A 15089-nucleotide genomic window follows, 5' to 3' on the forward strand; every position below is an offset into this window, starting at 1 on the left:
ATGAAAAAGCATCTTCTAACTAACACCTCATTTCTCCAGTCAGTCTGGTGGTTTTCTCTCTATTTTTTAACTAAACCAACCTCTACTCCGTCACTTAGCCAGAAGTGATGCTGAACATGTCAACAGCTCCAGGTAAACATCACTTTGTAACTACTGAACTGAACTGAAAACAGCAGGCGGGCGTTGGAGGAGCCGCAGTCCTGCCTTTTGTAAACTACTGAGCTGATCAAATCCTCTGTGTTGCTCGTCTCTGCCGCCTGACTCCACTGCACCAGTCAACTAGGAAGCCTGGAAGATATATGCTTCAGTGTGATTTTTATAGCCCTGCATTTCTGAATTATTACCGCAGGGCTGGGACTGGAGGTATGCAGGAGGGGGCACGCTCATTCCACGAGCTAACAACCCGACACATGTACATGTATGCACTACTCAGTCAACTCCAGGTGGGAAGAATCTCAGCATTGAAAACTCTTCACTGCAAACTCAGACTTCTCATGAATGGCGGGTTTGCTACCTTTTATCCGTGCACGATCAACCTGTACAAAAGAAAAATGTGATGCAACAGTTTCAGCGAGTTCAGCTCACACACAGCTGTTTCATTCATGAGGCATTCTTGAGCCAAGCTTTAGCATGTTTAATGTTAATCCCGATCCACACCTTCATCAGGTTCATCTCAAAGACTTGTGTCTAAAAATAAATCTTTTAATTCTGTATGGAAAAGGAAAAAAAGGGACATGTGATGACATGTGGAGACCACAGCGTAGAGTAGGTTCTGATTGGCTGACACGTCCCACCATCATTCCTTCATGTTTTTCCTCAGCTGAAGTATTTAAGAATCCTGATTTATGAACTTGTATTCTTGTCACTAAACCCCCCCAAAAGAGATCTCTGCTCGGCTGGAAAAGTGGAAGAATACACTGCAGTTTCGTCAAGATGCAATGATGGTGGAAGGGAAAAAAATAAGAGTTCACGCAGTTTTCTCAAAGTCTGATGATGAGATCTTCGAGCTGAGGATTTCGGGGGAGTTTTCTGTGCAAAACAATGGCCTCGACGAGCAGAAAGGGATGGAAAATCGAACGGATGGACGGCAAATGAGCTCTTCACAATCATGGAACAAACTGCAAGAGGTTTCCACACAACATGTTCCGACAGTCCCACTCGCTTCCTATCAATTATATTCAACAACAAAAACACGAGTTACCCTGTAGTGTAGAGGCTGTCCTCTCTTTGTGACATAGCTTAGCATTTGCGTCATCTTTTACTCAGCCCTCCCTACCTGGGCCTACCTGTCTGTATTCAGTGCCCCACCCCTCCCACTCAAAAAAACCCACTCATTTTCCCGCTATATCCAAAGTTTTGTACAAATGTTTTAAAGTGAATAATTCCCTTTTTATTTTATAATCGTAAATGTTATGTTTTTATAAATATTATTTATTATACAATGTATATATCTGTATGACAACTAAGATTATATATTTGAAGAACAAAACCTGTGTCTCGTTTCTTGCTGATTCACGTCAGGTGCACCCACATATTAACAAAAACCAACATCCTCCAGATTCATCACGGATAAAGAGAACATTTTATGCAATATTTTTCTAAAACCAGAATACTTTTACATACTTTAATACAAAGAAGCAGCTTTCTTCTCATACTGTACATTTCTGCAGCACCTCTTCTCCTCTTCTGTCTGAAATGATCTGTTAAAAGTCTCACACAAAACACATCCTCAGGCCCTGGGGATGCTTGGGGAAGAACCCTAACGTCGATTATTAAGGCGAAGGAAACATCGATACAGCTGCACAATGCCAGTTATCCTGCTGCAGTGGTAATGCACATTGAAAGCTGCGTCAGCCCTGAAACAAATGTTTCATTCACAATAGAACATGGAAAACATAATTAGCTCAAAGTGAGGCATGAAAAATATCAGCTCATCTTGAATTTGATGGCAGCAGCGCGTCTCAAAAAAAGCTGGGACGGAGAAGCAAGCGCTACAAAACAGAAACAACTGGAGTAACATGTTGGCTAACTGGCAACAGGTCAGTAACACGATTTTAAATAAAAAGAGCACCTGAGAGAGGCAGAGACTCTCAGAGGTACAGATGGGCTGCACGAAAAGGTTCAAATAATTGCATTTAATTAAGTGATTGTGTTGTGGAGCAAATTTGATATGTTTCTTCACATAAAATTGCGATCATCTTCAGTACATAAACTCACAAGAAGATTCAGAGAGTCTGAAGACGTGGCTGAAAGTCACGGAAGTCATGGAAAGTTAAAGCTCTACCATGCAAAGAAGAAGCGAAGCGTGAACATGATCCAGAAACACTGCCGTCTTCTCTGGGTCAAAGCTTATTTAAAATGCAAAATGAGGCAAAATTCAGGCAAATACTCAAATTTTTGGAAATCATGGATACTGCATCCTCCAGACTAAAGAGGAGAGGGACCATCCAGCATCTTGGATGGTGTGGGGGGTGCATTAATGTCTGTGGAACTGGAAACCTGCACATCTGGAAAGGCTCCATCAGTGCTGAAAGGTATAGGTTTTAGAGCAACATCTGCTCCCATCCAGACGACGTCTTTTTCAGGGAAGAACTTCCATATTTCGGGAAGATGGTGTTAAACTACATCCTGCATCTATTCCAACGGCACGGTTTCGCGTGTGTTGGACATAAGAGGTGACAGACTTCGGATGAAACACCTTAGTGGGTATCAAGAAGAGGTGGAGATGAGGCGGAGGTGGGTGAGAACTAGTCTGGAGGGAGAGCAAACCAGAGATCTCCAAAGACCGCTGGACAAGAGAGGTGACGCCAGAGTTATGAAGGCAGAAAGTTTGACAGTGTGGGAAAATAGAAATGATGAACAGTGGCAGAGGAAGAGCCTGACCGCTGGGGAATACGAACAGATGTGAGCTTACAGATCTCACTTTATTCAAGGAGGGGGGATAGACAGCCGTCTCCTGAGCACAGTCGCCATGTTTAAGTCTTTTCACTTCCTGCCTTCGGTTTAACTTCATCCCTCTGTACTGTTCTTCGTTGGGCGTTAAACGTACTTACCTGAGTTTGGGAAAACATCCCGGTTAGGCGTTAAAATACAGAATAAGATTTACTTTCTGGAACCGCTGAATGTTATTCACAGCTGGTAAAAAGTATAAATAATCATCATGACAAAGCTGACAAGAACAGTGACAGTTTCACATAAAAAAAAACTATTTCTAGCTGAGAAATGACAAAGTCTGCTTTTAACTAATAATCTTCTGTTTGACAGAACGCCATAAACACAGTTGAAGGTTCTTATTGTGCACAGAAATCATATTATTATTGTTATTTACAGTAAAACATTCAGCAACAACTGTTTGGTGGCGAATGATCCTGAAAGTTTTGTGGATCTTTAAGTCTAAAGTGGCTTAAAAACTTTGCTCATACGACTGGGCTGAAAGCTTAAGTTGAGCTTTGGGATTGTTAAAGTTTTCTCCCCAGGAACAATCCCTGGCATGAACTGACACGGTGAGGCGAGCTGGCAAGGAATGAGCTGCTTACTTATCATCTTTGAACAATTAACTCGGGTATTCCATTCTAAAAAGACAAATTTAAAAACCTCCACCACAGAGCTCCACTGTTTTCCAGAGAGGATAAAAAAACATGACTGAGCCACACTCTTGCACAGCATATTTTCCACTATTATGATGAACACACCCTGTTCATTTCGATTCAATCGCACATGTGCCATCCTAATGCTGTAAATATTCACCAGAGCAGCAAATCACGCATGTATTAACCTGCAGCTAAACAGGCTTCCAAGCACATTTACACGGTTTACACAACCTTTGCTACAGAGCAGCACCCAGATGTTTGAGGGGGAAAAGCTTTTTGAGGAAATCTGGAGGAGATTTAAGATGTACGACATGTACAGTTCTGTGCAAAAGTCTTGAGCCACCACTCATTTCTATAGGACTTACCAAAATAAAAACAATGAATAAGTTCAGTGACTTTTTGAATCATGCAAACAGAATATGAATACAGTATATCAGGCAAAGACAGAGTTTGAAGCTTGAAAGTTAATATTTATGAGCTCCTTTATTCTCCAACACAGCCTGAACCCTCTGAGACAAGCTTTCTGTCATTTCTTTAAGGAGGCTTCAGGAATAGTTCTCCAGGCTTCTTGAAGGACATCCCAAAGCTCTTCTTTGGATGTGGGCTGCCTTTTGTTCCGTTCTCTGTCAGATGATCCCACACTGCTTCAATAATGTTGAGGTCCGGGCTCTGGGGAGGATTCATCCCTCCATAAGACCTGTTGCCACTGATTTTCAGTCCACTTCTTGTGTCATTTGGCACAGCTCAGCCTTTTCTCCCTGTTTCCCTTCCTTAAGAACGGCTTCTTGACAGCCACCCTTCCATGGAGACCATTTCTGATGAGGCTTGGGCCAACAGTAGATGGATCAGCTGAAGGTCCAGATGCATCTCTCAGGTCCTGTCAGGTCTTTGCTGGATTTTTTCCTCTTTCTTAAGGACATCACTTTCAGATCCTGTTCATCTGCTGTAGATAGTTTTTTAGGCCTGACACTTCTTCTTTTGTCCTCCACTTGTCCAGTTTCCTCAAATGTTTTAAGGACACACTGCACACCATGCTGAGATATGCCAAGTTTTCAGCTAATAGCTCTTTGGGAATCACCTTGTTGCTGCAGAAATCCTATTTTCTGTCTGTCAAACTGTGTTTTCTTTGCTGTTTTTCATAGATGCAACTAAAGAAATGGGAACAAATGATGTCTTTGTGACAGGCTGCTGGTAACAAAGCTGGTTATTTGCTAAGTTGTCTGTTAATTGTAGACCCAACACTGGTTCATCCCTTGAGTTAGGAGCCTTTTAATGCTTGAATGATTCATAGGTCAGAGTTTACAAAGAAACACATTCCTCTGAAAATAGTCAGCTTCAAGGACTGAAAATGAGTGAAAAAGCAGCAGATGTCCAAAGAAAAAACTTTCAAAGACCTTCAGAAAACCTGGAGAACTATTGCTGAAGAGCATGTCCAACACTAAAGAAATGAGGTGGTTAAAGACTTAAAGCCTCCTGTAGGGGAGGTAAAAACTCACTTTGATGATGCTCATCCTTTCAAGAGTTTTAATAACCATCGAGAAAAATGAAAAATTCAAGAATCTGCTGTTAATTTGAACTATGTGGGATGCAATTTGGTGTCATTTGGTGCACAAATCAAAACACTCACAGTTGATAATTCAGGTTTTTATTTAAGTTCAAAGACGGGTATAAAAAGAAGACGAAGAAGAAGAGGGGAGTTGATGCTGTGGCAACACAACTCACACTTTCAGCCACTTTGGGTTACACTCATGTACGGCTGCTGGTTGCTCATTGTCCCTGAAGCTGACGCAGGCTGCTGCAGCTACGCAGTAAACAGTCAGCTGGGACTCAACACAGAGGCTGGGGGGAGTAAACCACAAACGTCTGAAAAGGTTCATGCCGTTCTGAATTACGAGGTTAATATGCCAAGTCATAATTATGACAAACGTTTTCATGATTTTAAGAGTCAATTCACAGTGAGCAGGAATCTCTTCATTACTGAAAATTATGAGGAGTGAACTAAATAAGTAACTGAAAAGCTACATATTTTACTTCATATAAGTAAAATAGGAGCAGGAGACCCTGGGTAACTTCCCTTTTAGTCATGCACCGATCAGCCTTAACATCACAACCACTGACAGGCGAGCTTAAAAAGCCACTTCAGCACGAATCCAGCGTTCAGAGATACAGACTGAGGCGCCTCCACTGCAATGGCGCTCCCTGACAGCAGCAGATGTCCCCACCGGATCGAGTATTTATAGGAAACATGTCCAAAGCTCAAAGGCCCAAACCCACAACCCAAAGGATTCACTGCCAATGCTCCCGTGTCAGACGCCTGGTTTTAACGATGAGGCTGATTGGTGTGCAAGATGATCATTAATTTGTGACACTACAGAGTTTCTTGTTACATATACAATCAATTTATTCATAAAACAAAAAGCAAGTGCACAACTTGGACACAAAGTCAAGTCGTGGAATGATCAGATTACACAAACGAATAAAACCTGAATAAACGAGCAGTTCTCTAATTAGTGTTTGTGCATGCAGGGAGGTGCAGCTTCTGCCTCGGCTCGTTCCCATTTACTCTGTATATAATCCATATAAAGTCCCAGCGGGGACATCATAGAGATTACAGCATTAGTCATCAGGAACTGCAAGACACAAACACTGCGTCTGTTTGTTCACACAGTGCTGAAGAGGAGGAGGCTGCCTGATTGGTGTCTGCACTGCAGAGAGGAGCACAGAGCATCAGGGATGGGACGAAAGGATGCAGACAGAGATGGAAACTCGCTTGCTTCCTCCTGCCAGCCTCTTTCAGGCTTCCGTTCCTCAGCAACTGAGTGAAGAGAGACAAATGAAAGTGAGAAGAGACGAAGGAGACGCGCTGCCACAGGGGAGCACCTGTCTAGTCGACCTATTTTTAGGCACGCTGTGCGCCGACTATATCATAAGTCTCTGAGGCTGCGGTGAGAGGCAACCCTGCTGCAGCAAGCTGAGCAGTTGTTTATGCTGTTTCTCAGCCTGTTTCCCAACTTTCAGAACCTTCAACACACAAAAATGCTGCAATTAACCAACGTCACAGATTTAGACAAAAGCAGCTCCAACATAGGACATAAATCTTCCCATTTTCTGACATTTCCCGTCGACCTTTGTGTTTGTTTAATAGGATTAAGTAAAATATGATTATGTTAAGTTGAGAAGTCACTGTGGAGACTCATCCCTGCTTTCTTTCTATGATGAGAAGAAGTGTGCATAATTCTTTATATGTTGCTTCTAAGCAGCCAGATGTTCTCATAATCTTTTAAAGTGGTCTTCTGCAACAGTTCTCCAAGCTTTCTGAGGGTCTTTCAAAGTTTCCGCTGCTTTTTCCAATTGTTTTCAGCCCCAATGTCTTTTCTGTTCGTTAACTCTGACCTGTGAATCATTCACGCTTTAAAAAACTAAACTGAGGAGGTTTAGGACTGAAGAAGCCTTTCGGATCAGAGGTCAAACATCTTCAAGAACCAAGAAGAGGATTTTTAGGATTAACATGGTCTGGATGGTGAATCCATCCCTGACATGCTGTAAATGAGGAAATATGCTCCAGTCTGTTCAGTAAATATGAAGCGAAAATAGTTCGGTACATGCCAATGCCTCTGGACACATGCCTCTGCCTCTGCTCTCACCTTGAAAATAGTTGGCACTCGTCTATTTATTGGTACATTTTACCAAAAAACTACCAAGCTGAACTTGTTGAAACTTGAGAATAGGTGTGCAGGAACCCTATAAACTCAAGCTGTGATCTTGGCAAATGATGCTCTCGCCGCGTTCCTAAGATTAAACTCGTCCCCTGATGGCTCTCCTCTTCTGAGCCATGATGAGGCAATGATCTCTTAAATTGTTTAGTTTACTGAAGGCTGACGCCTCTCTCCGGCCTCTAAAGCTCATTTACTACTTTACTACTAATATCTTTTTCATCTCACCCAGACATAAAAAGTGTAAAAAGGCTAAATAAAACAGCTCATTGTAGGCTGGATGTGTAGTTTCTTCTTCTCTGAACTGTTTGAATGTTGAGGAAAACCAGCCGCTGGTTCTGATGCATATCGACCACAAAGACAAAAGGATTTAAAGTGATGATGTGGTTTCCCTCCAGCTGCGGAAAACCAAACCAGTTCTTTATAGAACCAACTTAGAACTGGTTCTAGCACCAGACCTGAACCATTTTTTGAGAAGTGATTTTCAACAGTTCTGCATCAGGAAGATTCATTTGGAAAGCAGCGCATGTCTGAAAGGAACCGCAGTTTGGGTGGTGAGCCTCTGTGAAAGTGTACAATATTCCTCTCTGATTACACTTTGATGAATCTGTACAACTTCCACGTCATCTCCCCTTCAGCAGCAAACATTTAAAGCTTACTTCAGGATTTGCAGTCTTACCTTTGAAAGATGCTTCTTTCCACCGAGGCTATATTGCCACAAACATATTAACACCCAGTCTACAGTGAAAAAAGACACAACGAGCATTGTTAATCACACGTGATACAAGCATCAAAATGCATGCATTTGTCTGTTTTCAGCTGCTTCTGCAGATGAGGACTGCCAGAGGTGACAGATGTGTGTTGGTGGAGTGAGGAAACAGGAATACTTACCCTCCTTCATCCTTCAGGAGACTCAGGAACTTTCCAACTCTGTAGTCAGGATCCATCTAAAAGAGAGAGACATTCCCTCTTAGTGACTATAAGACATAAATACAGTAAAATGACCCGACATTTACTTTTTGCCGATGGTGGCAAGTACAAACAGGACAGCGGAGAGCGGGAGGGAAGAGGACGTAAAATAAATGCAATAACTTGCAGTGTGTGGAAGGGCCTGTAGCAACGAGAGGTGAGACATGAGAGCGGTGAAAAGACGAAGGAACGCTCAGGACTGTGAACAGGAGGGAGGCTGTGCGGCTGCATGTCCCAGCAGACACAGCTTCATACCTCTTCAGGCACAGAATGGTGGGGCGGGGGGGGTCAAAACATGGCTGCTTTGTGCATACCACAGCAATTACACAGCATCCAACCTCAACAAACAGGCTGTTCACATCATCAACATCACAGCCACAGAGTCGGGGCAAAAAATACCAGCCAACGGTCCAGTTTTGGTCAGTTTCTGATGAGAGAGAAACTCATCGTTGGAGCATTGATGCACCACAGCATCTTAATCTGTCCCCACATGTTTTATCCCAGCTGTCAGGTAAACATTCAACAGTCGAGGGAAGCTTCGACCTCTAACTGATCTGACAGTAAGTCTTTGAAACAGTTAAACCTTTGACAAAGCATTGCTGTTGTACTGGATAACTATAGCTGGGAGAGTTGCAGTGAAACCAAGGAAACAGCACAGATTCAAGCTCCAGTCACAGGTTTCATTCGATCCTCCTCCTTTCACTCCAAACCACATCAAAAACCACCTTTAAAACAGCTTGTTCAGCATCGAACTGTCCTGCCGGAGCGGAGCGAAGAGGCCCGACAGCTGAACACCACCAAACAAATACCTGCCGAATCTAAACACTAAGAACCAACACTTTATCGGGCTAAGATACATCGTTGGTTGTGGTAACTATGGCGACCAAAATGCTAACTTCAAGGATAAAAAAAACAACAAAAAGCAGGTGATGTCACAGTTTTTTTAATGTATGGTTTATGATCCAAATGCAATTACGCCACATTGGACTTTAAAGGGTAAAACGTGCAAAAACACACATTTGATCTGGTCTTTGATGGGTTATTCAAGTAAACTGCTGTGTTTAAAGCTAAAAGAATTGCTACAATACGACTTTTTAATGTAAAAGGTAAAGGTGAAATTTAGTAAAAACTAAAGCTGAAACCAATTCCCATCGCTAATCTTCCCCAAAACACACGGAAAGATTGATGCTTAATCTCCATTTCTTCTCACAGAATCAATCAAGCAGATGATTTCAGTTTCTTGACAGGATCAAAGCGGCTGGAGTATGTTCTTAAAGGGTAAACAGAAATAATTACTACATTTAAAACCGTGATTCACAGCGATACGTGCAAACACATAAGTTTGAGCCAAGCCACTAAACCCCTATCGGCAAAGTTAAGGAGCCAAGTATTCCTACTGTACTTCTGTACTTAAATGCAACTGGTGTGTTGTGATGAAGCCAAAGACCGTCAGTGCCTCGGTGGTCTCGTTTCCACGCTTGGATTGGGTCAAAGGATGACGGATCCTTCTTCATTTTGCTCCAAAGTGAAGGTTTAAGCCACAAAGTGTGTAAGACTGTTCTTATGAGTAGCATCCTTCTGATTCAGAACACGTGGATGTAGCTTGGAAAGCTATGCAGAACATGGTTTCATAACAATGAGCCTTTTGGATGCCAACAGCTTGGAGAAAGGCTTGTGAGCTGGAGATGTGCTGGATCCCTCTGCTTGACAAATCAGCAGCAAAGCCACACAGTTTTTCATTCCAGCTAGAAGATGACAGTTTTCTGTGCCTGACTGCCTGCACTGCTGAGAATGTCAGCCAGATGTTGAGGAAGAGGAGGGACAGGCTGCTCCAGCTCAGACCACACTAACAGTTTGAAAATTGTGTTTGGAATATAAATTGTGAGGTGATGAGTGAATTATTAAAAAGACACGGCTTTCATGCTCGTCAGAGTCTAAATAAATAAATCTTGCATGCTGAGTGGCTGTGATGCAACTATGTATTTGCCTAATTTAAGAGTGTTGTTTGTTAATCCACTTAACAGTGACCTATGAATCATTCAGGTGCAGAAGAAGCACCTAACTTTGGGAATGAACCAGTGTTGTGTCGACACAGAACAGACAACTTAGCAAAGAACCAATTTTAAATAGTATCTTCAGGCACTTTGTTACCAGCAGCCTGTCACAAAGACCCATCAGTTGTTCCCATTTATTTAGTTTCATCTATGAAAAATGATGAAAAGATAAAACAGTTTGACAAACCCTTACTCAACAAGGTGATTCCCAAAGAGCTATTAGCTGAAAACTTGGCATATCTCAGCATGGTGTGCAGTGTGTCCTTAAAACATTTGAGGAAACTGGACAAGTGGAGGACAAAAGAAGAAGTGTCAGGCCTAAAAAACTATCTACAGCAGATGAACAGGATCTGAAAGTGATGTCCTTAAGAAAGAGGAAAAAATCCAGCTGTGACCTGACAGGACCTGAGAGATGCATCTGGACCTTCAGCTGATCCATCTACTGTTGGCCCAAGCCTCATCAGAAATGGTCTCCATGGAAGGGTGGCTGTCAAGAAGCCGTTCTTAAGGAAGGGAAACAGGGAGAAAAGGCTGAGCTATGCCAAATGACACAAGAAGTGGACTGAAAATCAGTGGCAACAGGTCTTATGGAGGGATGAATCCTCCCCAGAGCCCGGACCTCAACATTATTGAAGCAGTGTGGGATCATCTGACAGAGAACGGAACAAAAGGCAGCCCACATCCAAAGAAGAGCTTTGGGATGTCCTTCAAGAAGCCTGGAGAACTATTCCTGAAGACTCCTTAAAGAAATGACAGAAAGCTGGTCTCAGAGGGTTCAGACTCAGACCAAATAAACTTTATTAACACTTATGTTTGCACGTTTTAATGAATTGTTGCTCTTCTTTCATGTTCTCGTGGCAAATATACAAAGAAATTAGTGGCGGCTCAAGACGTATATGTGCACCGTGCCTTCACCACAGGTCTGAGCACCGCGCCTGGCACGCAGGCCGGCTGAAAGGCAGTAAAAATGTTCTTCGCTGACTCACTTCACCATTGGCACAGCAATCGTGTGAAAACATGCTTATGTTGTTGCTCTGATGTTAACGCTAAAATCTCGCAGAGGTTCTGTTGCAAAAACCTATTTAGCCAAATTCTAAATGCATAATTGGGTCGTTGACTGGTTTATGGTGCATTTTATTTGCTCCTGAGGTCTGCATAATAAAGCTACACCTTTATTGTTGAAATTGGGTTCCAGTTCATCTTTACACTCAGAAAATTAGCCGTGCCTCTGCCTCCATCATTCAGGATCATTGTGGATCATTCCGCTTCTGCTCAAACACTCTCATTTTCTAATAAAGTCACATCTCACAGGTCATTTGGGTCACTTATGTCACTAATCTTTGATAAGTCAGGTTACTTTCCCCTGGTCTCCCTTGGAGAAAGTTTGCCTTGGACCAAGGGAAGAACGATGGGTATAAATGACATTCTGGGCAGTTTTAACCACCTGCTGCGGAGCCTTTCTGTCTCTGTACATCACATACCAGCGTTGTGTTAAATCAATTATGACGCTACGTTAAATAGGACACAGACGTAGACAGGAATCAAGAATCTGCCCCTTGGTTTTGCTGACGTTGAGCAGTGGGCTCTTCTGTGTGTACCACACAATCAGGACTGCCGATTTCCTCAGAGTTTGATGTCTGGTAATTGTGACTAGACAGATGACGGTGGTGTAACCTCAAAGTAAAGCTCTCCTCATATCTGGGTATGAGACACGGGTGAACAGAGAGACCAGGAAGAGGCTGAGCACACAGACTGGAATGCAGGTAGTTGGCCGTAAATAATAGTATCAGATCACTAATTGATTCATTCAACCATTTACTGGATTCTGGGTGACTTGGATCCATTGAGTTTTCTCAACATTTCATTTCAAACTACAAACACAGTCCTCAGGGGGCCCCGTCAACAGGCCAAGACTGTCGATGTCCTTACCTGTGAAGCCATTTCAATCAGCATGAGCAGCTTTTTAATGCCGATCCACAAGCTTTGGCCCTCAACAGCCTTAGCTATGAAGGCCCGTTCTTTCTCATGGAAAGAGCCCAGCAGCTGAGGGAAGCAGAGGGACAAAGCAGACATACAAGTGATGGAATAAAAGCAGGTCAATTCATGGATATACACACAGTATAAATGTTGTCTAAACAAATAAAGTAAATGTATGGAAAAGTATGCGTTTATGACCTGGAGGATAGACGGTACATGAACTGAGTTTTACCTCCAAGGCCTCGACCAGCTGCTCCCCCCTGGAGATGTTGAGAATGTGGATGGTGGTGCTGAAAGCGTCTAACATCTCCATCTCCTGGAGGACGTCTTTACGACTCGTGGTGCCGATGATCAGGAGCTTACGACCCTGAAAGGGAAGCAGCCTTCATTCAATTCATTGGAGATTTGACCATATCTTTGGATTCTCTGTTTGTTTAAGAGATCTTCAGACGCATTCGTTATTTTCTAACGAATCAAAACAAAATGATCCACAATGGCAAAGAAAAATTCAGGTTCTTTTACTAATATTCTAAAAACAAAATGTCCCTTAGATTGGCTGTTTCTCACGGAATTTTCTCTTATTCTATTGGAAACATTTCTAATCAGTCAGGGCCGATAGGGAGCATCAGTGCTCGGCTATTTTCAGGGTGTTCCTGAAACCATTCGTGTGATATCTTTTAATGTCGCCGCATTGTTGAAATCCAGAGTACTCTGGAAAGGTCTCCACTCAAGTTTGCTCGCTATTTTTCAGCGTCTAGCTTTCCCTCCATCCTAATTAGTCCCTGTACGAGAGAAACATCCCCGCAGAATGATGCAGCCATCCCCATGTTTTACTATAGAGATGCTTACAATTATAGATTTCTGGAATTTGTGGCTGCAGAGTTTCATCTTTGTTTCATCGGATCAGAAGAGTTTGCTTGTCTGTCTCAATGCTTCTGGGACAAATCTCCCTGGAGCCCTTTAATTAGGTTCTGTACAAAGAAACTCTGGATCTCATTCTGAGGGACTGTTAGCTTGTTCGTTACCCGTCTGACCCTTAAAGCAACACTCCACGTGACTCTGACTCATTTTGAAGTACATTGTTTTATGCACATCCTGAGCCTGAAACTGCCCTGACCAGGGCTGAGATGCCACACTTTCCAGCGTTAAACCACAAATTTTCTTTCCATTTTTTTGGTCTTGTTATAATTGGCTTTGTTCTTAGACATTATAAATTCATATTGTGTATTTTACTATATAACCTATGTTCCTAGCTGGTACTTTTCAACTCTGCTCATACTGCACAACAGATGACCTTAAAATGGTCCAAGACTTTAGGATGACAAAACAACTGGGTCAGACAAAACATCTCTATTAGGGCAGATAGGTCTGGTACATTAGATCCACGCCTAAAACAGTTTATCACATCCAAAGAACACAACAAGGACAGCAGCTGGCCTGATCATGCCACTGAAGACTGGCCAATTATACTCTGTGTGAAAACAACTTCTGTGAGATAAAGCTGAATATAAATATGACACGTTTCCAGATAACGGGGCTCGGCCTGACGGATTTCCTGCGGGAGCTCTGGCACTCCGAGTCCAGCGCTGCAATATACTTTACTTGTGACCACTAATAAATACTTTTTTAATAAACGATTTCTCCAGCTTGTTCTTGGGCTTCCAATGAAAAAAATCGGGCTAACAGTCTTTTCATGTTGCCTTTGTGGCCTCTTCAACATGAAATCTAATTCATGTGTATGGCTGTAGATGTGCAGGGCTCACACAGATGTTACACCCAACACCTGTAGGGGGAGCCAAAGAGCAAAGTGCTTTGGGCACTTTAGTAGCTTAAGAAATATTCTTGGAGGTTTGCATTTAATCGTGAGGAGAATCTTTTGATAACTACAGTATCAGCAGGACAGCAGGTAGAGGGTATCAGAATGTAGGAGTAGGAGTTATATTAACCAGAAACAGTGTTCAGTAAAGGAATTACGTTAATCTCTGAGAATATCTGGGACGTTATATTACATCTGGGAAGACGCTGGTCGGTCATGAGGGTTTATTGCAGCACGTTGCCACATAGCTCTTGACATATTGTTTCTTTAGATTTTCTAAAGAGCGTTTTTCTGTGAAAATGCTGTGCTGCTGGAATGATTTCTGTTCTTTTATGATATAAAACAGCTGAGGAGCAGCTCCAAAGCTCAAGTAATCCCTGGAATAAGGGATTCCAGATGAGTTGAAGAGGAGACGTCAAGGATGCAGAGCAGGAGGAGAATGGATATGAATGACGAGGAAGTTTAAACCATTTCTTCTCTCGATCATCAGGGGAAATGTGAGATGTGGACGAAGCGGGAATATCAGGATGGCTGCATTACTTATTTTGCCAAGCAGAAACAACAGCTTTCAGGTTACACAGACAGAGACAGAGACTGCAGACAGAGCGGTAACAGTAAAGGAGGAGGATTACAGAGCTTGCTAACAACAGATGGATAAGTCATTGAAAAGGAGCGTCTCTGCACTCTGGATGTTGAACGGTTGGCTGTCACAGTCTGTCCGCCTTTACTTCTTCTTCACCTGTGTTACCTGCCGACTGTGACATCATCAGCTAAATTGTTGCTAAGCTATAAAAACCACTGCCCCAATTCATTCATGCTGATCTCAAATTATCTTTATTTAATTTCATATCAATTGTACCCGTTTATAACAATAATTCATACAACAGCTACACAATTTCTCTTTGGGGATTAATAAAGTACTATTGAACTGAACTGTTTGCCGGTTTATACTAGAAACAGCTGGTTATTC

General features: G+C 42.5%; 2 protein-coding genes across 3 annotated transcripts in view; one reads left to right on the top strand and one right to left on the bottom strand.

Annotated features, from left to right (window-relative positions):
• tbx21 (T-box transcription factor 21) overlaps nucleotides 1-15089 on the top strand; it is a 477598-nt gene that overhangs the window by 146023 nt on the left and 316486 nt on the right. The gene's annotated exons all lie outside the window — the stretch shown is intronic.
• LOC140278153 (vesicle-fusing ATPase-like) overlaps nucleotides 5967-15089 on the bottom strand; it is a 31733-nt gene continuing 22610 nt past the window's right edge. The window contains exons 18-22 of one of the 2 annotated variants that reach the window (XM_072373090.1): nucleotides 12536-12670; nucleotides 12256-12369; nucleotides 8195-8250; nucleotides 7983-8041; nucleotides 5967-6405 (exon numbers count right to left, since the gene is read on the bottom strand). In XM_072373090.1, coding sequence (XP_072229191.1) covers nucleotides 8011-8041; nucleotides 8195-8250; nucleotides 12256-12369; nucleotides 12536-12670 — 336 coding nt within the window. In that variant the 3' untranslated portion in view covers nucleotides 5967-6405; nucleotides 7983-8010. The remainder of the gene's footprint in view (nucleotides 6406-7982; nucleotides 8042-8194; nucleotides 8251-12255; nucleotides 12370-12535; nucleotides 12671-15089) is intronic. The other variant, XM_072373091.1, reaches the window with a different exon arrangement.

This window comes from Leuresthes tenuis, unplaced genomic scaffold (assembly GCF_036924035.1).
Source record: "Leuresthes tenuis unplaced genomic scaffold, fLeuTen1.0.hap1 SCAF_20, whole genome shotgun sequence".
NCBI lineage: Eukaryota > Metazoa > Chordata > Actinopteri > Atheriniformes > Atherinopsidae > Leuresthes > Leuresthes tenuis.